General features: G+C 40.8%; 1 protein-coding gene across 3 annotated transcripts in view; it reads left to right on the top strand.

The window, feature by feature from the left end:
- Positions 1–2545: 2545 nt before the first annotated feature.
- USP24 (ubiquitin specific peptidase 24) overlaps positions 2546–24645 on the top strand; it is a 62347-nt gene continuing 40247 nt past the window's right edge. Inside the window, exons 1-11 of one of the 3 annotated variants that reach the window (XR_007627704.1) lie at positions 2546–2984; positions 15018–15183; positions 16150–16217; positions 17680–17823; positions 18325–18447; positions 19358–19393; positions 19980–20045; positions 21526–21591; positions 22403–22477; positions 23219–23377; positions 24476–24590. Coding sequence is in view for 2 of the 3 variants with exons in the window: in XM_050306644.1 (XP_050162601.1) it covers positions 2679–2984; positions 15018–15183; positions 16150–16217; positions 17680–17823; positions 18325–18447; positions 19358–19393; positions 19980–20045; positions 21526–21591; positions 22403–22477; positions 23219–23377; positions 24476–24590 (1324 nt within the window). In the remaining variant the exon portion in view is untranslated. The remainder of the gene's footprint in view (positions 2985–15017; positions 15184–16149; positions 16218–17679; positions 17824–18324; positions 18448–19357; positions 19394–19979; positions 20046–21525; positions 21592–22402; positions 22478–23218; positions 23378–24475; positions 24591–24645) is intronic. The other 2 variants (XM_050306644.1, XM_050306645.1) reach the window with 2 other exon arrangements.

Below are 24645 nucleotides of genomic sequence, written 5' to 3'. Positions count from 1 at the left end.
TCTGTAAAATCGAACTTGAGGATCAGTACCCCTCATCATCAGTTATGCTGAACTGCTATGCCCAAGTGTTATATATTGATAAATTCAAACTCCCTTTAAACTTCATTCAGAACGGGTGGACTAAAGAGCATAGGTAACTCAATGTCAAAGCAGTCTCTTTTTCCTCAGTCACCTGGGATTACAATCAGTTTCTACATCACTTTTGGAAGTTTTCAATAGTTACCTCAGCACAAATTACAGAGGCACTTCCTTGAAATAAATCTAAAAGCAATAATGACATCTAATAAATATCTTCCATTAGTAAGGGAAAATTATGCCAACTGACTTCACCAGGCTATGAGGATTAAACCATCATTTATAATATTCTTTAAAAATGAGAAAGTGTCTTTTAAATGCTAGTCACATGAGTAAGCAGTGAGTCAATATTCTGCATATTAACTGAATGCATTTGAAGTGCTGGAGTTCTTCTGAAGCCTGCCAAGACTGAGCCATAACAATTTCTTTTATAACTGGAGATCAGCCTGAATGAAAGACCTTCCTTAGATACAGAAGTTGAAGATCAGAGTCATATGCACATTATCTCCATTCCACTGAGAAATGTCAGCCTAGAGAAAAAGAATCAGAGAGATGAATAAGCAAGATGAAGGAGCTGTGATTACCTTTTGGGTCAATATATAAGGAATATGAGATCACTGCAATATAAAAATTAATCCAAAACCTTTGCCTGTCCAACACACTGATCTATCAGTCTACAGACAAACTCTGGAGCAGAGTCCAACACTGAGCCCTGAAAGTTCATGTTAGAGACTTAAATACTGCTGGTGTCCCCTACTTTTGTAAGTTTCCTTTATCATAAATGTTATTTGTATTTGAAACTTCAGACAGGGGGTTCTAGATTCCTAACCCCAGTGCCTTCAGTCACGTCAGCCACTGTTAACACAAAATAGTTTGCCGGAAAACATGTGCCTTCAAAGACAAATGTGTACATGCAGATACCAGCACTGATCTTGACAAATCTTTTATCTGTTTCCTCCTTCCTCCTCTTCTCTGAACATAGAAAAGCTGTTGTTACAATGAGGTGATAAATTTTACTTGGGAGAGTACCAGGAGATCCAGATCCAGATCTATTGACTTCTGTGCAGTACAAGAGTTCACCAAGTGTGTTAAAGTAATATATATAACTTACTCTGTGCTTTGGGCACTAGAATTTTTTTTCCTGATTGTGCCCTGCTTCATTTTGTGTGGATTTGCATCTCTCCTTCTTATATTATCATAGAATCCTAGAATGGTTTGGGTTGAAAGGGATCTTAAAGCTTATTTTATTCCAATCCCATGCCATGGGCAGGGCCACCTTCCACTAGACCAGGTTGCTCCAAGCCCTGTCCAACCTGACCTTGGACACTTCTGAGGATGGGGCAGCCACAGTTTCTCCGGACAACTTGTGCCAGAGTCTCACCACCCTCACAGGGAAGAATTTCTTCCTGATATTACATGCTTAAAGAACACATTTCTGAAGAGAAATAAGGTGGAAGCCGGAGGGCTGGCAGCGGTGAGACAGTAATTCGACAGTGTGCTCCGGGAAGCCAGAGCATCTCCCCCAGCACTCCCAGCTGCCCACAGATACGCGCCTTGCCCACCCTCCCTCACCCCCGGGCCTGTCGTGTTCCGCTGTGACAGCCTCACCGCCACGCCGGCACCTGTTCGCTAAAAAGAGCCGTGATTAAAGGTGGTACCACCGGCAGGCGGGGCGGGCAGCCCACCCCGCATTCCACCCTCGACGTCCCGCTCCCCGCAGCGCTCCCCTGGTAGTCCGGCACGGCCGTAAGGAACGGCCAGATCCCAGTGCCAGTGCAGGTGCCGGTGTCGGTCTCAGCTACGGTCCCCGTTCAGGTTCCCGCCCCCGTCCCCCGACGCGGTCCCCGTACCAGTCCAGGTCCCCGGGCCCCGTCCCCATCACCAGTCCCGGTACCGGTCCCGGTACCGCTCCCAGCCCCCATCTGGGGGCCTACCCCTATCGCTGGTCCCGGTCTCCGTCCCTGTCCACATCCCCGGTCCCAGTCCTGATCCCCGTTCCCATTCCCGGTCCCCATCTCCGTCCCCGTCCCCGTCCCCATCCCCATCCTCCGTCCCGGTCCTGATCCTTATTCCCAGTCCCCATCTCCATCCCCATCCCCATCCCCATCCCCATCCCCCGTCCCGGTCCTGATCCCCATTACCAGTCCCCACTCCCGTTCCCCGTCCCCGACCCCGATCCCACTCCCACTGCCCGGCACCGCCGCTCGCCCTCACGTGACCCCTTGACCACGCCCCCTTCCCACGCCGCTCCATTCATGCCCCCGCTCAAAACTTCCCCCGTGTCACGTGACGCGGGCCCGCCGTGCGCTCCCCGGGCCGGGGCTTCGCCGCCGCTTCCGGGCCTGGGCGGGGCGGGGCGCGCGCGGAGGGGCGGGGCCGGGGCGGGTCGCGCGCGGTGGGCGGGCGGGGCGGCGCGCCGCGGCGGCGGCGGCGGGAGGGGAGCGGCGCTCCTGAACATGGCGGCGCGCGGGGCCGGCAGCGCCTGAGCCCGGCGCCCCTCGGTCCGCGGGGGTGTCCCCCCGTCTTCTCCTCTTCCTCCTCCTCCTCCTTGTCCTCCTCCTCCTCCTTCTCCTCCTCCTCCGGCCCCGCTCCCCGGCGCGGCCATGGAGAGCGAGGAGGAGCAGCACATGACCACGCTGCTCTGCATGGGCTTCTCGGACGCAGCCGCCATCCGCAAGGCCCTGCGCCTGGCCAAGAACGACATCAACGAGGCCGTGGCGCTGCTCACCAACGAGCGGCCCGGCCTCCACTACGGCGGCTACGAGCCCATGGAGAGCGGGCAGGGCCCGCCGGGCGGGCACGGCTCCCCCGCGGGGGCCCTGCCCGCCCGCGGCGGCGACGGGGATGGCGGCGGCGGCGGGGGCGGCTTCGACCCTCCGCCCGCCTACCACGAGGTGGTGGAGACCGAGGTGAGCTGCGGTGGGGCGGCCTCGGGCAGCACGGGGGGAAGCCGCCGCAGCCTCCCCGCGGCGGGGCCGGCGGGCGGGGGTCGCCCCGGGCCTGGGGCCGGCAGGAGTGTGCCCAGGGGACCCCCAGGGCTGGTGGCTTCTTGTCCACCCGCCTTTCTTCCCTCCCTCCCGGCTCCCCGCCGTTCTCCCGTGCCCGTTCTCCCGCGATCGCTGCAAGGTGAAGCGCGCCCAGGGCTTTCCTTGGCATTCCAAGAATGTGTGGCTACCGTAGGGCTCTGGTTTTCGCTCCCCTCTCTTTTGCCTCCTTGCATAATCCCAGTGACTAATGGCTGTTTATTTTATTTTTTTTTTTTGTTAACTGTTTGCACAATGTGAAGGAAAGTGCAGTGTGGGCATGACTTTAGGTACGGTTTTATTTGGATAAGCTGAGCGTGAATTCTGAAATATGGACTCAGTGCAGTCAGATATTTTCAAAACAAGGCTTTAACTCCGTAACTTATAGCTTTGATCCAAACGAAACTGAAGTAGATAGATGTGCTGAAAGACATTAACCTTTGCCACGTTCTCTTCTTCCTCCGTGTTTGCATTTTCCTCTCCTCCATCCTCTTCCAGAACTCTGAACTCCTTAGCGAGCAGATATGCTCACGGTGCTTTCCTTGCTGTCTGGAATAGTCAGTGTAAGGCTTTCCTGTAAAGCCTTCTCCTCCTCCAGGTCTTTTTTTCAAAACTTCCTAGAGTACTCATATGAAAAGAGCTAATTAGTAGTGCCCAAACTCTGGAACTCGTGGGAATGAAAACAGCAGAAGGCCCTGCTGTGTGGTACCAAAGGGCCGCCTTGCCTAGCTTCTGTCTCAAGAGCTGGTCAATAGCAGATGCTTAAGCACGTGAATAAAACCAGGGAAACTCATGTACCCTCCCAGGCTCCGGTGAGCAGTATCCAGAGGGTTTCTGTGCCAGAAAAGTGCTCCCTTTCTGGGTGCATATGTGTATGTGTCTATAAATACATTTATGAAGAATACGTGCACGTATCTGGTGCGTAACTACACTTGCACGGATCATCCATATCCGTAGCTTCAGCATGTTGACGTCCAATCTCACAGAATAAAGATAGGTGATCCTGTTCACTGAGTTAACTGGGTTAGATCCTGAGCTCCCATAAGCTGCTGATGTGTGCTTGTGGAGTAAGGTGATCCGTGGGATGGCACGTGTGCTGCGCAGAAGAGGAGTCACTGATTTAGCTTCCCTGATTGAAGCGTGAGGGAACTGGTTTCCAGACTTTGCTGTGAAGGGTTGAGAGTGAATGAGAGTTCTCCTTGTTGGCATTTAGATCTCTGTAGACACCCAGAGGGTGGATCTTTCTATCAGATGTAGTTGTGGTTGGTACAATCTGGCTTGTCATTGTGACATTTCAACAGAAGCTGTCAGTGTAAACTTCAGAAAACTTTTTTCCCTGCACTTCTTCCTATTGCAAATGACACTTTGACAACTCTTAAGAGGATTTCCCTCCTATTATTTCAGCTTGTATGTCTGATCAAACTTACTTATGCATTGTAATAGTTTCCTTTGCCACTAACGTTCTGGTTTGCTTTGACTGGTGTTCTGGTTAACCCACAGGAGGGAAGCCAAAACATTTCAATAGAGGCAAATCACCGCACAGAACAGGCATTTCAGAACAGCTGAGGTGTCTTGCTACATGAAACTATATAAATTCAGGCCTCAGTTTAGTAATTGGATTCTTTTACATATGAGCATCTGTCAGCTCCTGCCTGTGTATGCAAAACAGTGTTTCTGTAATAGAAGAGTTATACTTGTAAAAGTCTTAAGATTGTAATTGTTACCTATGCTTATTTGTCCAGTATTGCAGTACAACCTAACAGCTTTTGCATATACTTTATAAAAGGGAGAAAATAATACATGATCAGTTCTTAGGGGGGTTTATGCTTCAAAAGTAATCTAGCATTATGTTTAATAAACTGCAGCTATTCTTTAAGTGGTTAATCAGTAATTAATCAGGTTAATCGGTAGTTTTCCATTCAGCAGAAGCTTATGGCAAATGAAGCTATACAGAAAGCCATTGCACAGGCAGCTATATTATTCATTGTAGTCATACACATTATGGTGAAACATATTGTACCCCATGCTGTCTTGTGGTAATTCAGATGTTATTTCTGGTTTTCTTGCTTTCAATATCATCTCTCTTTCTAACAGCTCTGAGCATGTATTCCTCCTTCTCGTCATAATACCAGTTTTAATTTTTATTCAGTGGGGAGGTAGCGGTGTGTTAGATTTTTGGATTTTATATATCAGCAACATACATGAACATATAAATCAAAAGAGCCCAGTTCTTATAAATTTGCCCCTAAATAAAATTTTCCAGTCTAGTACTTCATGAACAAAAGTTAGGATTAGATGTTTTAAGTTTAAGAATAACAAGAAAGCTTTAGGTATTCTTCATTACATGCATGTAACAGGTCTGTACTTTGAATTTACATTCCTTTTTTTGGCTGAGTACACTTTAGCATGCATTTAAGAATAGATCTATGAATGATTAAACACTTTACATTTTCTCTAATCAGTAATGAATCCATTATGTTTGCATATGCTTATTTAGTCTCTATTACATAACGTTAGAATCTGTTTAGTATTCATGTTGATCAAAGAAAAGCTTGTCTCCTGGTTTTCTTCTGAGAACAGCACAGCAACCAGATACATATCATACTAGTAAAAACATGTTTTCTTTAGATAAGTTTGTAAAAATCAGCGTGAATCCTCTTTCAGTGATCAAGACTGCTGGTCCTCAGGGCTGTCTGGAAGTGTTAGAGAAGCCTAAATTTGGAATAACTGGCCCAGAAGCAAGAGAGCTGCTGTGAGCTGGCCCAGCACATGCTCTATGCTTGCCTTCTGTGTGAGGCTTGAGATGAAGATATGCACAAATTCATTGTCACAAGAGCTAAAACTTCATTTTCAGCGGGCCAGCATCTTCCAAAGAGCATGCAACTGATTCAGTTTTAAGCTAATAGCTGTGGTGTGCCTCTGGCATTGATGGGCTAACATGACCACGCTTAACTCATTAAAAGAAAAAGGCCAGACAACCTTGGAAATGCAAAGGGGGCTTCAGTTAATTTTTGCAGTCTGCCTGAAATAGCAGGAAGTTCAGCTTCAGGTTTACAGCTGTTTTGTAGCTTTGCCTTTTGTAGCACCAAACCACATTGATAGACTGAGATCACCTGCTTTTACAAGAGGTAACTTTGCTTGTTTGACATAACTTCTATGTTTATGTCTGTTGACAGTAAATCTGGTGAGTGCAGTTTGGCAGGAATCTGGGATTTCTATGTTTATTCCTTAGGCAACATCCAGATTGTCACAGTGTGATTCTTTGCTGAGGGAGGTGGGTGAAGGATGCTATGCTCATCTCTTCATATGACTGACAGATAAGCTGTTTGATGAACTGCTGCTAAATCCTTATAATTTAAGACAAAACTATAAATGAATGTGATGACAACGTCTGTCAGTGTGTCCATGAATTGCCACAAGTGCCACAATTGCTGGCTTTAATGAGTTTGAGAGGAATGGGAGGGAGAAGAACAGGCTAAACAAATGTGGGAAATGTGACCAGAGAAATTAAATTGTGGGAAGGGGTAGGTAAAAATACTAAACATATAACAGCAGTTTGCATAACCTTCACTAAAATAATCTTAATTTGTTTTTATAACAGCTTCTGAGAGTCATTACTATGACCTTTTGGGTAAATTGTGATGAACGGATTATGTTACCGTCTAGCTATTCCTGTCCCCTTCAGCATGTGCTCTTTTGATTTATGTTGTTTTAGTTGAACTGGATTAAAAGCTCACATACACCAGATTTTCTTAGGTAAGGTTTATAATAAAACTTGTCCAGGATTGCTTTTGAGGTGCTGTTTGATTTCAAGAGAAGGGGATTTTGTAAAAAAAAAACAGGCCAGCAACTGTAGTGAGTGCCAGTGCCAGGAACATTCTCACTAGTCATGCTGCAGAACTGTTGTGTTCAAACCCTACCTCTGCTCATTATTAGAGCTCAGGACTGAAAGCAGTTCTGTCACAGATGCTCTGTGTCATGATGGATGTGTAACTTAACCTCTGGTTTAGTTTTAATGTGTAAAATGAGGATAATGGTGTGTACTTTATTAGGAGAACCATGGACATTAGGTATTTGTGGAGTTCTTTGATCCTTGAATGGAAGGAGCTGTATTTATTTAAAGACAAGGTATTTATCCTTCAAGCAAATGAGGTGGATGTCATGCTGCAATTCTATACGTTTAAAGTCAGTCTTCTGTCTTGCAAGTAATCTCGAGCTTTGCAAAAGTGACTATTTCTTTCATTCTCGTGTGGAAGTTTTACAGTGCGGCTTGTCTACGAATTGGCCTTGTAAAACAATTAAGCAATCAAATAAAGCTATGTGGTGGATTCTGGCATTGAGTCCCTGGCTGGATGCCATCAGAATGTCAAGTGGAATTAGTATTTTAGCACTCCTGGTTTTCAGCATCACTGTTTTCAAAATGAGTGGCCCTGGTGTGGAACCTTTTCTTGCGATCTGATTCCATTAACACTTCCTTGAAAGCATTTGAAAGAAAATACCCTGCATTTCTCTCTTGACATAACACAGACTAATAGAGATGCTGCATGAAATCAGGGAAAATAGGGGTAGGTAATAGTGAGAAATGCGGTTGGTTAATTTTAAATGTAAGCTTTGTTTTGAATAACTTACAAAGTCATTATCAAGTAATGTGATCATTAGAGTAATTGTGGATTGAGAGGAGCACTTCATAATTACTGGTTCACCAGTGAAGGTGATGCCTGGGGGGTCAGCGGAGGTAGGAGGCAGATCTATAGCCAACTTCTCAGCTGGGCAGGAAGTGCCTCTGCTGTAATGTCCCCTGGAAGCATTTTCTGGTCATCTTCCCAGTTTACAGTGCTATTCTGTGGCAGCTGTTTAATAAGGAAGTGAAATACTAAGGAAGAATGAGAATAAAAACAAATTAGCCAGTGTTAGAAGTTAATTCCAGCAAATCATTTGGATTGCTTTTGGATTAAGGAACAGTAGCTCTTTGTATGAGAAGGGCAAAGATGGAAAGGAAGTGCCTGTTTCTTTTGTAAGCTTTAATTTTGAAAAAAACACGTATTTGTACTGCTGTAGGAGTAGCCTTTGGTATATATGTTTCACACACCAAATTAAAATTAATTTAAAAAGCCAGTGCGCTTACAGCTTCTTGCCACTTGATCTTCCTGCTTACTACTTTACAGCAGTTCTGGCTTTCCTGATGCCCAGCAGAGCAGCCTTGAGAGGCACTTAAAGATTTTTCATATTAATTAGTCACATTTTTGTAATTATACACTGTCAAAATCAGCTGCTTTGTTGGTTCTGGTTTCTGTCTCACTGTACATCACTTTACATCTGTAGAACAGAAGTACAGATGAGTGTTCAGCAGCATTATTGAATTAATTTTCCCTTCCAGACCCCGACCTTTGGTTGCTAAAATGTTACAATAAATATCTAGTGGTTCTGCAGCAGTTCTCTATTAATGCCTGGTGTTTTGGCAAACGGAGATGCAAGTATTGATTTAATTTTGAGTACTGAAATATGCTAAGCATTTGTAATTCATTGTTTTATTGTTTTAAAGCACAATGTTTATCTGATATCACACAAAGTTGTTTTGAGTTATTTGAGAACAAGCATGGGGGTTTTGTGCTTATGAAAACTCAAAGATTGGGAGGAATAATGGTATCAGCCGTGAGTCTGGCTGTTTGTAGTTATGCTAATGGAGTAAGTTTTTAAGTATATCCACAGAAAATACTGAAAACACATGCAAGATAAGTGTTTTCCTTGGTTCCTTATGAATGGCATTCCTAACAGTGCTTTCCATGACCTCTCCCTCGCCTACAACTTGTTATCAAACTTCGAAACATGTTGCCAGAAGTGGTTGTAGCGAATCTCTGGCTCAGATTTAGCTCAATGCTGTGGTAATAGTGGCATAAAAAGGCAAAGAGGATCCTTTTATTGTACAAGTTAAATGGATGTTTTAATTTAAGTGTTATTTTTACAGAGCCTCAGTTTTGTTTTGCTGTGCTGCTCAAGACTATGTTTATATCTGAACAACTAGGCAAGTACATTGGGGAATATTGCCTGGTAACATCACACTGTCACCCTGGAAATCTGGGAGAGCAGTACAAGCAATGCTTTTAGAAATCCAAGTTAATTTCTAGTGCTGAATTTATTTTTATTTTTTTTCAAATTCACATTGTGTTCTTATTCCTCGTCTCACATAGTGCTTAGTTGTGAGAGACGGAAGAGGGAAGGTGGAGCCATGGGATTTTTGTGGTTATAATTTGCTATAATCCTTTACACCTAGGGTTTAGTCTAACCATGCATTCTTGGTAGTGCACTTGTGCAACTCTCAGTTAAGGTCAGTGTCCAAAACGTTCTGTGAGAAAGTTCACTAAATAAAATGGAGTTTTCTTAGGGCATGTATATGACAAGATGAGAGTCCAAATGGGCTTCAGTTAGGGCGAATCTGTAATGGAGGATTTATTGTCCTTTAGTAATAGACTTGTATCATTCTTTTATATTAGCACAATGAAATAGTAATATATTTTTTCTTATGACAAGACTGCATTTGCTTGTGTAGAGTAGTCCACGATAAAAATTTGAACTGGAGAATTTCGTTTCTGTGCAAAAAGAATAAAGCAAAACATCCCCAACAAGCTTATGTTCTCTTAACATAAATATCAAAAGACATTTCTGTCTATCATTGTGCTCAGAAATTTTCGATGAAAATGCAAGGGCAAGATGCTGCATCTGTTCAGGACTTACACCAGTTAAAAACTGTTTCTATACTTTGCAAGTAAATGTCTGTTTGTCAGTAAAACGTTCAGGAAGTCACGGTGGGTTTTCTTATTGCCAAATGAGAAACATAACATGGAAATTCCATACATGACACCATCTTCTGAGTCTTACTAACACTGACTTATTCATAACAGGATACCAAACTTGCTCTTAGCAATATGGATCAAATGGGGTTTATCCGATGGTAACAACAGGCAACTAGGAAATACTCTCCAATTGTGCTCCCACATGTGCCACTTAACACAAGTTTAGAGAAGTTCTTTAAGCTTCTGGAGTACCAGTTTATAAAAAGCAAGTAGGTTACAGGTATAAAAATGTAACATTTTTTTAAACATTCAATACCTCATGCTTAGCATGTCCATGTGTAAGTACAAGGGGGTAGCTTTGGTTTATTTGAAATCTTTTGAATACTTACCTCTGTGTTTCAGTTCTAGGTAACAGAATATCCTCCTTTAAAGAGATAATTAACAGAAAAAAGAATTGACATCCAGGCGTGAAAGTAAAAGCTGTTTTAATCAATGGTCTGGCAGATGGAGGGACTATCAGGTCATGACTTCAGGATTCATAGCTTCTCCCACAAGTGATGGGCATAGTAGAGCAGAGAGCAGAGAAGTGATCTATTTTTATGGGTATTGCCTCCACCTGAGCATTGCAGTACTCTGCAAACCCTAGTGAGTGGTGCATCAGTGTGCTGTGGCACAGGGGAGCATCACTGCTGACACTTTACAGCTGGGAAAGCTGAAGCTGAAAAATTGATTTCTTTATGCTGACTGTGATAAAAACTGAAAGGTGGGCCTAGGATTTTTTTTACAAATTCTGACTTTATGCATTTTTTTCCATTATTGCTTTTCAGAGCAATTAAATTTTGTCCTGTATTATGTAGGCACATTAAAGCAAAGTAGGGTGTTGGTTTGGGGTTTTTTTAACAATGCAGTGGCACATCAAAAATCTATGTTCTTGGCAATAAAATGATGGTTATTTTATGAAAATCAGCTATTAGAGAGGCATGAGAGCGAAGGGAACTGCTTGGTCTGCTGGTATCTTAGAACATCTAATCCTGTTGCTTGTTGAGAGAAACGTGACTTCATGTGGTTTTTTTCCTAAATTATACTAGATTCAAGAGCACGTGATGTGACTGAGCTCTGGTGATAATAAATTCTGTTGGTAGCCTTCTATCAAAATCAAATTAACAAATTTAAATTACAGTTTGACTGTAATTCCGTTACTAAGGCTGCCAATTAGCATCAAAACTATTCTTAAACTCCTTGTTATTATATGTAAAGCAGCTGGTATGGGAACTGTCAGTGGCTTTAGTTAAACAGTGTTTGATTAGTTAATTAGCTGAGTACTGCAGGAATACATTTTGAAGCTTTGAACTGTGACCTTTTGGCAATTAACTTATATTTCATTTTTTGTGTGAGGGATGATTTTTGTTTTGTGTTACTCTTCCATGGAAGATTTTTTTACTAGAGATTTAAGCAATGCTTTATTGATCAGATATTTAACAATTTTTGTTTATTCAGCCTTGCAAGCAACTGTGGGAGGTGCCAGGTCCCCAGACTGAGAATCTTGAATCACTGCTTAAGCCTGTTCCTGTGAGGGTATTTCTCTTGGGAGCCTGTGTGTGTGTTTAGCCATTACTGTGTTTTCACACCTTGAAAATAAGCCAGAAGAGTCAAGACTGTTAGAGTAAGGGGATTTTTAGGGCTTTTATATAATAAGAGATATATCAGAAGGCATGAAAAACTATATTAAAGGATTGCCAGCAAAAGTTTTTTGATCTCGAGAGTTCAGCTGAAGGAGGGAGAATAGTCACAATTGTGTGATATGCACCATAGTTTCCTGTTGTGGAAAACAGTGATCCTTACAGACTTTTAGACAGTTTATCTTTGGATGATTACATTGGTTACCAGGAATACATGTCAGGTGCCGGTTCAGTGTTAAGTCTGTTCAGAATTGCAAAGTCCTGATACAGGATCATCACCCAGCAAACACCATTCTTAAGTCATCTCTTTGAGGGGAGGGAGGTAGTTTGGTTATATATATATAAAATAAACAAGCAAAAAAACCTCATGTAATTCCCCAAAAGAAGAGATCCAGAAAACCACTTTTCAGGAGGCTGACATGGTCTTTCGTACTATTTTTCACGTGTACCATAATCTTTCTTCAAAAGCTCTCCTCAGTGGACCTGTGTCAGTAGAGTCTGTAATGACAGTTCTGAGCTGCTGAGTTACAAGGCATTAACTGTGAGGGCCAGTTCAGAGCTGTTTTGCATTTGTGAGTGTTAACAGGGCGAGTGAGATCTCCAGCCTATGCTGGAGTGTAAGATCTGTGTGCAAGATCTCCAGCCAGCACAAGATTACACAAGAGCTGAGCTGAGCTGACGTTTCCCCTCGTGCTGCAGCAGCTGCTGGCTGCTGGTAATAAATCCCTCGCTTTAAAGAGCAGTGCAAATCGATTTAAAAGTTGGATGGTGAACAGTTTGAGGCTTTTCTTGTACAGAAGGACGCTAATTAGGAAAGAGCAGCAAGAAGTCTTCAAAGAGACTGTTACTTGTAGTAGGTATGTTGTAAAAAAACAGGACTCAGTCTGTGTTAATATAAAGTGAACATAGCTATAATCTCCCAGAAATACAGAATATGAAATATATTACTGGTTTGAAGGGGAATTTGAGTTTTAAACTAACGGGACATTTATTTGAGCCCTGCAGGTTTCATAGTTGCTGTGAAGCCATGTGTGTGTGATGTGTTCTAAAATTAATAAATTATTAAACTTGATACTTTCTGGGCACGGTTTTGGTAGCAGAAGGCTGACCAGCGAGAAGACTCATTGTCTCCTAATTAGTGGAATGTGCCAAAAGCATGCTCCTTCAAATGCAGAGTTACCACTGTTACCAGGACAATATTCCCAGTATCATGCTCATTTTTTTGTGTAAAAAAATCTTTTCACTGCATTGTTGGTAAGCTCAATCCAGACATGTCCAAAGCACAGTTTATGATAATATGGGAGCTGAATATGAAGCTGCATATTCTTCCAGTGAAGAATGTGTTATTTCACTCATTCCATGTGACTTTCTGTATTATGGACACTGGCAATCATTTGTGTGGAAACAGATGAAGAGCGAACAGCATTGCTTGGATGCAGATGGGAGAACACAACAGGTAGAGTTTTTCAGCAGTAGCTGAAGGTCTGCACTGCTATTCTGCAGCTCTTGAACTCTCCATTGCAAACACTGGCTTTATTTAACGTGGACACTTTCCTCCAGGGAATGGAGCAACTGTAGCTCAGTTTCTGTAATCATTTGATGAAATGTTGCTTTCCTTGGCTACAAGTCTGGGCTGAACTGCAGTCGTTGAGTGCTCAGCAATTCTGTGTTTGTTATACTTAGTCTGCCTTTATTATACTAAAAGCTGTATCCCATCCTGTCACTGTGAGGGCTTTCTTTATAACCTCACACTTGTTTTCTATAGGAAATGAATTTGTGTTCTGTGTGGGCTGCTTCTTTACAAAAGCTGAAAACTGTTTGGTCAATATATCAGGATAATTACTAAAAAAAAAAATGCTTCTAATTAATTTCAGTGTCTTTTCATTTAGATCTTCACACCTTCCTTCTCCAAAACTTGAAGTATTTAAACAGGGCATGATTTACTAGATGGGACTTACATTAGGCTTCCATGCACAGTGTTGGATCAGGTGATCAGTTTCAGAAGCTGATATTCAGGTCTATTGAAAGTACAACTTCCTATAGTGACAAACTGGAGACTAAATGTTTAGTAAGGTGTTGGAAAAGGTGGCACCTTCCTTCCCAAACATTGACATGTGTTTTTCTGAGCACGCTGTATCATTCCTGTAAATTTTACTGCTGCTCTCCAGAAACTGTTAGTAAGTCCAACCCCTGTGTGCAGTGAACTTTAAATATAAGCTGTGTGCTGTTATCTTGGCTCAGTATTTTTGAACCATTATGTGAATGACACATTTACTTTTTTAAAAACAAGTCTAGTCCTACGAATAGCAAATGCAGTCAGAGAGCTGGGAGCACGCACACTTGTATGCATACATTGACTTCATTCTTTGTATACCACGTCCTCCAGAGTTCAGTTCTTTCTTTTTGTTTATTTCTGTTCTGTTCACTTTCCTGACACTGTCTGTTTTCACTCTATTTCCTGCTTGTCCTTCCTCCCTCTGTCCCTGGTTTCTCTCTCAGTGGGATCGTGTTACCATCACTGTGCTTGTGTTTTCTGCTGTCTCTGACAGTCTCTCCATTTGCTGCCAGGCCTGATCCAGACGTTCTGTCCTTTCTCCTGCTTGCCTTGCCTGCTGCTGTGGAGGCAGGGAAAGGTAGTCCATGTGAACTCTTTGACACATTGGGTAGCTGGCGTCTGTGCAAGGTTAAAAAACAAACAAAAGAAAATAAATGAATAACTCGTCTACCCTTCATTTGGCACTGCTGAGACAGTTACCTAACATGGTACTTAGCAAAGAGCAGAGGGTGATTCTGTGTCCTGTACACAGAAGTAGCTGCTGTTTAGTGGCATTAGCAAGGACACCTGTAAAGCTTAGCTGGAGTCCTCTGCTTGCCTTTTCCCTATTCCCTTCTGTAATATTTGCCAGTAACTCATTTTGACTTCAGGAGGTGGGCAATTGTAGTTTCCTTGTTGAACAACTATATTTGAGATGTACAGTTTTCTTTATTAGCTAGTAAAAAAAATCCCAATGTATTGGAACAGTGTCCAGTATTTCTTGATGTGATGGGGTGAAATGCACCCCTCTTAGAAGAAACTGTTCCCATACAGCAGTTGTTGAACAGAGGATTAATATGCAGATCTATGGAGATCAAGATTTTTACTTTACAGTCTCACAGGGACTGGAAGTGCTTATCACTTGGCTCTAGGATCTGATAGCTAAGGAACAAGATTTGCCTCTTAAATAGGCAATTAGTTAACAATTAGTTATGTAAACATAGTAGCACAAAATACATACAGTTATGTAATCCCTTCTAATTGAAATGTTAAATTCTACTTTGAAAAACACTAGCAGCCTCAGGGTTGAGAGTTTGACATGCTTGTTACAAGCTCAGCTGCCTTTTCTGAAGCTACTAAACCCTTTAATGTGTCTGAGAAATTGCTTTACCTGAACGTCTTTTTTCCCCCACAGAAAAATGATGAAAATGGGAATTGCTCTGGTGAAGGGATTGAGTTTCCAACAACTAACTTGTATGAACTGGAGAGCAGAGTTTTAACAGATCACTGGTCCATACCCTACAAGCGGGAGGAGTCTCTAGGCAAGTGCCTAATTGCATCCACCTACCTAGCAAGACTGGGTAAGTTCTCTTTCCACAAATATATGTTCAAAGTATGTCACAGACAGTATGCTGGGCAGTTGTGTCTTTCACTTTAATCTCACAGTTGTTTACTTGGCACCCTGCAGAATGATTACATCTCTGGGAAAGTGGTTGACAGTGAACTCTTCCACCCAATGCTGTAAAAAGAATGTTGATCTCTTTTCTTTTTCTCTATAGTAATTTGTTTACTTAAGCTTTTTTAAAAACGGGAGCATATGTTTCTTTATGTTCTAATGATTGTAGGAATTAGAGTTTTTCAGAGCTGAATTACTGACTCTTTTTGTCATTGTGCTGATTATTTTTCCGTTCGTAAAAACAAGCTGTCATCTAAATCCATGCTGTAGCACGCTTGTATAACTCGTTGTTTTTCCCTAGTGAAATGCTTGTATTGTGTTAGACCCGAATTTGACTTTTCTGTATTCAGGAGTTTGGCTGGGGTTAGGAGTGTTAAGGAGGCACCACGCCCAACATCTTGTATATAATGAGAGTACAAGATGGTTTTTCTGTCATGCCTGATGGCAAACTATAGGGATGTTGTAATATCTTGGAAGAATAGAAGTTGTTAAGTGGTTCTGGTTTGCTTCTTTGTTTTTAATCTGTGTTAAAAGGCTGTGCTTAGGTTTGGGGTTGGATGGAGGCTGTGCAGCATCAGTAATGATGTACAAATTGTAAACTTTGAAGTTTACAAGTTACTTATGGCGAGAATAATGCTTGAAGAGGTTGTAAAAGGTGGAACATGGTGAAACTCGTTTGTTCTGAAAGGCGAGTGTTCTTGACTCATGCATTTTGTTGCTGAAAAAGCATGCTACTTATGAATAAACAGTAGCACATTTTTTACTGCTGGTTTGGGTTGGTGTTCCCAAAAGCTTGCAACGAGGTCCCTGAGGTAATCTTAAAAAATATATTTTAAAAATACTTTTAAAAAGCATTCTCCTTTCTGTAAAGGTCTTTCTGATTCCGATGAGAATTGCAAGAGATTTATGGACAGATGCATGCCTGAAGCATTTAAAAAGGTAAGCAGGAACAGTAGACCAAGTCAATGTTTTTTTGCATTGTTCATGGCGGAAATAGTGTTTTGTAATGCAGACTTCAGAAGCTATGGCAACTACTGAAGTGTTCTTGGATTAAAATCACACTCAAATTATTTTTTTAGACTATGATCATACAGAAATTTAGATTAAAATCATACAGAGTCCCAGTTCTGCAACTCTGGGAGAATTTAGCACACAGCTTTTTCCTTTACTTTTTTCCCTGAAATGAAGAGCTCTGTAATAATTAGCACAGGTTTAAAGACAGGTGTAAAGACTCTTGGATAAGGTCATTGGTGGCAAGTTCACAGTTTGATTCCCTTAACTATTCTTTCTACTCCTTCTTCAGAAAGTTGCTACATTCTTTTCACAATCCATATAGAATTTGTCTTTCCCCTCAGTGTTTAATGCCTTGTGTTTATCTGGGTCTGGGTGAATTTTCTCTTAAGAGCTCCCCAAACCAATTTACCTCCCACTACTCCATCAATTTTGGATACTGTCTAAATTTCTTGCCCAGTTTTTAGACTATATGCATAAAAACACATATACACCTTTAAAAAAGTTCTTCAGTCCTAGTCTTAAATACTGAGAATATAATTATATTTAGGGAAGATAGAAATTTAAGGGAAAAATTCTATTTCCATTTGGCTGTCAAAGTAATAATCTTACATACAACAGTTTTATATAATTTTCTATTTTTTGCATATGAAATAAATGGTGTAAATTGTTCCTCCAGAAGAATAATCAGTAGAAATCTAAATTCAGGATGTGCTGAATTAAAAATTGCTGAAATATTTGCAAGAAACTCTATTAATGGTACAAAAAAATAATTGTATTTAAACCATTAAGTTTTTTAACTGCTTCTTTTCAGACCCACCTAAGCAGATATTAAATGAAGTTTGCAGATGGCAGCCTAGTGTCCTTTATAAACAACCACATGAGATGAGATTAAAAGAACATGTTTCAGTAGGTGGGAAGCAGCATTAAATACCTCTGTCTTCATGGTACACGTCTTTTGTTTTCCGATAGAGGCTGCTCAAAAAGTGTGAATTGGTAAACGGCTATTACAGCTGAATCAGTTCAGCTTTGTGGCTGCCTGCTTTAAGATTTAATAGTTGTGAATTCAATCTGCAAACAAATTAGTTTCGTATTAGTTGTTCTTTGCAAAGGTTACAGTCTTTACTAGTGCGTGGAAATGGAAAACAGTTTGATACATTTTATTTTCTGTCATGAAGTGTGATTTAAGGTGTTCTTCAGTAAAATACAAATTGAATTAACTCTTGAGGCATTAGTGCAGGAAGAATGTCTGAAAAACACACCAGACAGTGATTAGTGCACTCCAAGGATGCATTTGCTCTGAAAACAGTCAGAGGAGTTGATAAATTTTTCTCCTGTTTTGTGATTGTGCTCAAACTTTCAAAAAAATCACTTTTTTTTTCTTTTTAAGCTGTTGACATCCAGTGCCGTTCACAAGTGGGGAACTGAAATCCATGAAGGAATATACAACATGCTTATGCTGCTAGTGGACCTGGTTGCAGAGAGAGTAAAACAAGACCCTATTCCCGTGGGCCTACTTGGTGTTCTTACAATGGTATTTGACTCTCTGATACAATTTGTAATATCTGGGTATTTGGCATTTTGTATTTATGGTCCTGATGCTTTTAACAACTGGAAGTTGTAGTTTATTGTTTTAAAATTTACAGCCATTGCTTGCAGATATTTTACATCCAGCATACAATTCAAAGGGGTGAGTGCTGTTCAAAACTTCTGAAAACTAGCAGTCTCAGAAAAAAAAAAGTCACATTTGCTGTGACTTCACTGTTTATTTTTTTAAACTGGTACTTTGAGTTGATCTTCCCTTTTTACAGCTCTCTGGTTCACATGGTTATTGGATATTGTCTGTACAGAATGGAAGCTCCAGAATGCTTTATACAATGAGAACTGAGAGGCGCGAGCAGGGGGCTTCTGTTCAACTTTATTTTTTTCTAGATCTTTAACTGCCAACCCAGAAAATGCTTAATTGAAAAAGTCAAATATTATCAAGATAGGTTTTGAGACTGGCATAATCCATGGTGTTCATTGTTCTTTCAAGGCATTTAATCCCGACAATGAATATCATTTCAAGAATCGAATGAAGGTGTGCCAGAGAAACTGGGCAGAAGTTTTTGGGGAGGGGAACATGCATGCTGTCTCACCCGTATCCACATTTCAGAAGGTAAGCATGGCCATGCCCTAAAAATTAGTTTTAGTGTAGATGTCTTTGTTTTAGAAAAGATTGTTTGATTAGTAGGTATTTATAACACAAGAAAGCTTGAATGCGTCACCAAGAATCATAGCAAATACATCTTCAGTATATGCTGGTCTGTAGAAATGAATTTGTGCTCTCAAATTGTCCCAGTTCTCAGTTAGAGGCTAGATTTAGAAACTTCTGTACTTGCATGTCTGAAGTAGCACAACAATCTGTGTGCTGTTTTAGACATGAAGTACACAATGTGTAGATCTGTGTATCTAAGGACTGACATCTGTTTGATTGTTGAGTGTGAAATGACCAGGATAACTCCAAGTGTTCGGTTCTAGCAGAGAATTCATACTTTTCTGACAGCAAGGGATATGATATCTTGAAGTCAGACACACTGGCAAGGAGGCCGTTTTTGAGGTTTGCACTGTCTTGTCGCAGTTGTTCCAGATGGGTGGGTCTAAAACAGAATCAGTGGAGTTGATCTCTCCTTCAGGAAACAAGTTTGTGGCCACAGAAAGAAAATTCTACATCTACTGCTTTGGGAAAGGTTCTTTATACTGTTCCACACTGCTAATGTGCTATAAATACAGTTGCTTGTGAGTCAGCAGCCACAATGTGTACTGTTGCCACAGCACATGGGCAGTGATGTCAAGCAGAGTCCAAAAAAGGATGATGCTCATGAGAACCAACCAGAGCTCCAGCTATGTGCTTAGTAATGGAGCTGTTACAAACACCTGCTGTTTCCTTTGAAATAACAGTGTGTTAACATAACATTTGAGGTGTGGGTTAATGGGCTGAATGTGTCTGTCCAAATCCCTGTTTTAGAAGACAAATGTTTAGCATTGATCTTGCAGCTACTAACTTGTTAATGTTTTTATTGTTTAAGGAACCTCATGGGTGGCTGGTGGATCTGGTAAACAGGGTATGTAAATGTAAACCAAGCAGAATTGTTATTTGTCACTTGAATTAGTTGTCTTCAGAGATAATTTCTGTTCCCCCCCCACTCTGACTCTTTTTTTCACTCTTCACTTTTCTGACAACCACAAAAATACAGTTTGAGATCTTAATCCTACCTATGTATAGGGAAGGTGCCTTGCAAACTACATCTTGTTGAGTTGCTGCCTTCTCCCTTGATCACCCTTACCCGAGTGTGGTAGCTATTGCTAGAGGAAGTCAAGAGCTCAGCTTAGGCTGCAAGCAAAAGTCTTCCAATCAAAAGTGCCAGGCCAGTCAGTTGTTGCTGTATGTGGTCTAACTATGTCCTTTTTTACTGAAGACAGAGTTTCTAGCTTGATATTTAAACTCTGGAACCAGATATAATTGCACTGAATTCTCCAGTGTGCCCCTGAATTCCCAGGAAAACATAAAGTTTATTTTGAATGGAATATTCCGTGGTAGAGGATACTTGTAGGCATCTTGGTAACTGTTAATGAAGTATTTTCTATGATCTCTTATTTAAAAGGTAAAATACTGCAGTTCACGACATAATGGTGATTATTTTATTTCAGTTTGCAGAGTTGGGTGGATTTTCAGCAATTCAGTCCAAACTCAATTCAGAAGATATTGAACTTGGGGTGAGTTCATCATCTGTCATCGGACTTCTCCCTTTCCATTACACCCTTCATGCAGAACCAGCGGTGTCCCTTTTGGCAGTGCTCTTACCTTGGCTTTGGTATCAGAGCAACACTCCCACAGAGCCCTGGAGAAGAGCTGTCAGACTGGAGGTCAAATGAGGTTGTACAGAAGAATTTTGACTAAAGAGCTTTGGAGACATCACAGAAAAGAGGGAAAATTAGTGTACCTTTTTGCTAACATTCAGCCTTCTGGTTAGATGTCAATCAAAGTAGTTTCACTGTATGTTCACCAGTATGTCCCTGATTTTCTGTTTACTGCATCCATAGCTGCACTTAGCTCCATATTGACTTCTGTCATTTATTATAAAAATCACAGTTTAAGGAAAAAAATCCTTAGAAAGACAGTGTCTAATCCTAAACAACTTTTCAAGAGCTGTGTCTAAAAACTGACTGGTTCAACAGTGCTAAACTATTTTTGGTGTCAAAGCCTAACTTGGCTAGTGTTAGCTTCCTAACCTATATTCAGGAGACTTATGAATTTTTCAAGGTTTGAAGAATGAGGAGAGTAAAAGCAAATGATGCAATTTGGAATCTTGTCCCCAAGTATAAAATCAGTCTGCTTTCAGTGAAATGCCGTTTGAGAGAATTCAACTTATTTTCTTGGGATATTGATGTTTGTTGCTTTATATAGAGATGTGTGAGCATGACAGAAGAATAATGCATGACTAGAATTTACATCCTAGTCCTGCAGTACAAACTTTGACTTGACTTTGTTTAATGATTAATAACTGTTTACTTAGGAAGGAAATCTGGGTCAGCGTCACTTAATTTAGGCCTTTGATTGCACTGGTGCACACTCAGTTTTACAATTCTTGATCCAGTGTGAGAAGAAACCGATTTTGATAATGCCTTTATACATTTAATTTCTTTGATAATGGATACCACTTTAAAATCATGCGTTGAAGAGATCTTGACATGTATATGACACATTTACAGGAGCTTTCTCCCACGTAATGCTTGGGGAAAGAAATTTGCCATATGGCTTTAACCTTAAATTTTGCATTCACACTTCTCATTGCTGTGGAGAGCAAGCAAAATGTGATGTGTTCCTTTCCGTCTGTTTATTTCTGTGACTGAAACAGGATCAGTCAGAGAAGACTGAACAGAATGATGAGAGGACCAAGACTAGTGAAAACTGGGAAGGCACTTTTTATTTCAGGCAGAAGTATATAACACATACTGTATGCCACGTATAACATATATAGCACATACTCCAGAGTGTGCCATAGAGTAAATCTTTCCTGAACTATGTGTTGTTGTAAAGGACTTGCACACCAAAAACAATCGTAGCAAGTGACTGGAAATTATTGTATAAGAGAAATAATACTTGTTAATCTTCATTTGGCTTTTAAGATACAGATTGCTAACCATGAAAAGATCTCTTAAATGTGCACCTAAATACTTGCTGTCTGTCTTTCAGGCAATCTCCGCATTAGTTCAGCCATTTGGAGTTTGTGCAGAATATCTTAACTCTTCTGTAGTACAGGTAAAATGTCTTTGTTACGAGTTGTCAGAGGACTGAAAAGTTGCTTCCAACTGTGCTGGTGTGAAACTGGTGACTAATTTGAAAAACCTTCAAACCTCACATTGCAGAAAGTACAGGAACCATTTTGAGCATCCTGAAGGTGATGAATAAAGGGCTTAGACAATGTTTAGATTCATTTTCTAAGCAGTGATCTGTAGTCACGTATCCACATCTGCAGCAGCGAGAAGCTTTACCACTGCCATTAGTAAGCTTCCTCTGTGTAGACCATGTGGGAAATTAATCCAGCCTGATGGATGGATTTTGCATTTAGTTTAACTGGCTGCCTGAGATCAGACACATGAATATGAGAGTTTACACTGCAAAAAATTGTGGTACTGCAAAAAAAAATTTCACTGTGATATATTTGTATGTGCAGATGTACTCCAGGCTTCACACCTCCACTCACAAACAAAAAATATTGAGTTAGTACGTGACCAAAAGTATTTATTTAAAGAGGAGATAGTTTAGAAGCCCATGGGAGTCAGAGAGGCACATGCACCTAATAACTGATGCATTTTGAGAGGTCCATCACTGTCTCTTTTTGCAAAGCTGCATTACAATGGTCTGAAATGGGTTCTTACTCTAATTGCTTCTTTTTCTGGACATAGCTCTCAGGATAGTTTTATGTATGTTGTAGGTGTTGCTTTATGTCTAAGCTAATGGTGAGCTTTCAGCTAAGTATTTCATTTTGCTGCAGCCATATCTTTCGAGTAGTATAATTGATTTCAGGAAACATTAAAATGATTGTCATGCCTTTTCTCACATTCTTTAGCCCATGCTGGATCCAGTCATTCATAAAATGATTAAATATGTACAGAACGTAGAAGAGAAGGACTTAAAAGACAAGGTAATGTTTTACATATTAAATATTTAGGAATAACTTCCTGTGTGTCTTGGAAATGCTTGCAATGTAGACTAGAACAATAGCTTTATTTTCCCTGGCAAAAATACAGCCTGTTCTGAATTCTGTCATCGATCTATGACCAAATACATAGATCAAAATGCTCTTACTCAATTCCATTCAATACCTTTTTCAGTAGATATCTGATATTATGACCCTTTTCTAAATTTTTTGCTATTATTGCTGTTGAATTTTTGGTTTTATTGGTCCCCTCATGCAACGTGCTTCCTATCATGCAGTCAGTGAAATTCGTATAATTTGTGTGCATATGACTTTTGCATTAGCTGTTTGCTTCTGAGAATTTGGTGGTTGTTGGTAAAGTGTCCATGTAAATAACTTGTGGCTACTTCCTGCATTACCCTGAATTTGGCACTCAGTTCTATTAAGTTTTTGAGTGTTGACTTTTTAGACAGACTAAAATTGTTAATTGTAAACTGGAAAGTATTCATAAGTTGTGGAGCTACAGGGGAGCAATCAAGTGTACCAAATCTGTAGCTTTGACTTTGTTGTCCTAAAATTTCTGGAGTACAAGTAATACTTTAAGATGTACATGGTACTGTATTTCATAGTTTAAAGAGTCTGTGTTGGGTCACTAAACCTACTCTCTGTGGATCACTGACATTTCAAACAGAATAGCAAAAATAGCAATGCCTCTATTTGTCCTTTTTTTTGTTTTGTTTTAAACAGAGACTGGTCAGTATCCCTGAGCTCTTGTCTGGTATCAAACTGCTGTGTATGCGCTTCCAACCTGATCTGGTCACTGCGGTCGATGACTTACGGCTGGACATCCTGCTGCGCATGTTGAAATCTCCTCACTTCAGTGCAAAGATGAATTCCCTCAAAGAAGTAGGTTTGCTTTGTGTGTGCATGTGTGTGCTCGTGTGCATGTGTGTAGGTGGGATAGGGTGTTAGTAAGCCACCAAAACCACAGCCTTAAAAAAAGAGGTGGCACAATATTTCCTTACAAATTATGTTGCCTTAGCGAAAGCTCAATTCACAATAAATATCAAATCAAGTTAATATGATAGGAGTTGTTTGTGGTATTTGTTCAGGAGTTGTTTTATTATTTGCTAGCCACTGCAAGGGCTGTGGCCTCCCAACTAGAAAGAACTAGACATAATTTGAACCTCTTCTAAGAAGTGTGGTTTGAGATGGATTTAAAAGCAGTGGTCCATACTATTCGTTCAGTATTCACTCTGAGGTAATTCTGAGTATCCTGTGGCATATCCCTTTTTTTCCCTTTTAATGGAAGAAAACAGAAAAAGACCAAATGGGACTTAAACCTCCACTCGTATCAGGTCATTGCACTGTGTAATTGCATTTTTTTATTATGGTTGTATGCAGAGACTGTAGTCTTAGAGTCCATCTTTTGTGCTTTTTCCTTCTTTATTTATGGGAAAATTGAGATGTTGGACCTCATTGCTGTTTGGTTCTTAATCATAAATGCTGTGTATCTGTGTGAAGTTATAAGAGTGCAGCTTTTGAAGGCTGTAGCAGAAATGTGCTCTCCCTAGAGTGAGGAGCCTGTATCAGTTCAGTATTGGATAAAAAATAGGACACTGATTTGAGCGTAACAAGCAGAAGACTGAGATAACCTAATTCTGGTGTATCTGTAGTGAGATACCTGGCAGCACAGGCCAGATTTTCTGTGTCAGACTGAGAATAAGATTCTGCTGCATCAGAGACTGATGAGAAGGTGTTTCTGGTTAGGAATTTGCCTTTAAACAGCTTATTAAAAACCAAAACCAAACAAATAAGTTAACAAAAAATCCAACAATCCCCCGAAAACAACCAAACAAAAAAATCCCACGCACTTCCTATACTCAAAATATTTCAGGATTCCCCCTTAAGCTTCATAAAGAGCCTTTTTGAATAGATTTCATTGTGTGCATGTATGATGCATGTGGCAACCACTGTTAGAATCTCACAGTTTGCAATTTCTAGGTAACAAAATTAATAGAAGACAGCACTGTCTCCAAGTCAGTGAAGAATGCAATAGATACAGACCGACTGCTAAATTGGCTCGTAGAGAATTCGGTTCTGTCGATTGCTCTAGAAGGTAAGAACTCCCACAAAGACTTCTATCACATGCTTTGAAGGACTTAAATTTAAAA

Source organism: Myiozetetes cayanensis, unplaced genomic scaffold, assembly GCF_022539395.1.
Source record: "Myiozetetes cayanensis isolate MyiCay16 unplaced genomic scaffold, myiCay2020 scf12, whole genome shotgun sequence".
In the NCBI taxonomy this organism is placed as follows: domain Eukaryota; kingdom Metazoa; phylum Chordata; class Aves; order Passeriformes; family Tyrannidae; genus Myiozetetes; species Myiozetetes cayanensis.
The sequence above is the reverse complement of the archived record's forward strand: the minus strand, read 5'-3'. Positions and strand labels throughout refer to the sequence as shown.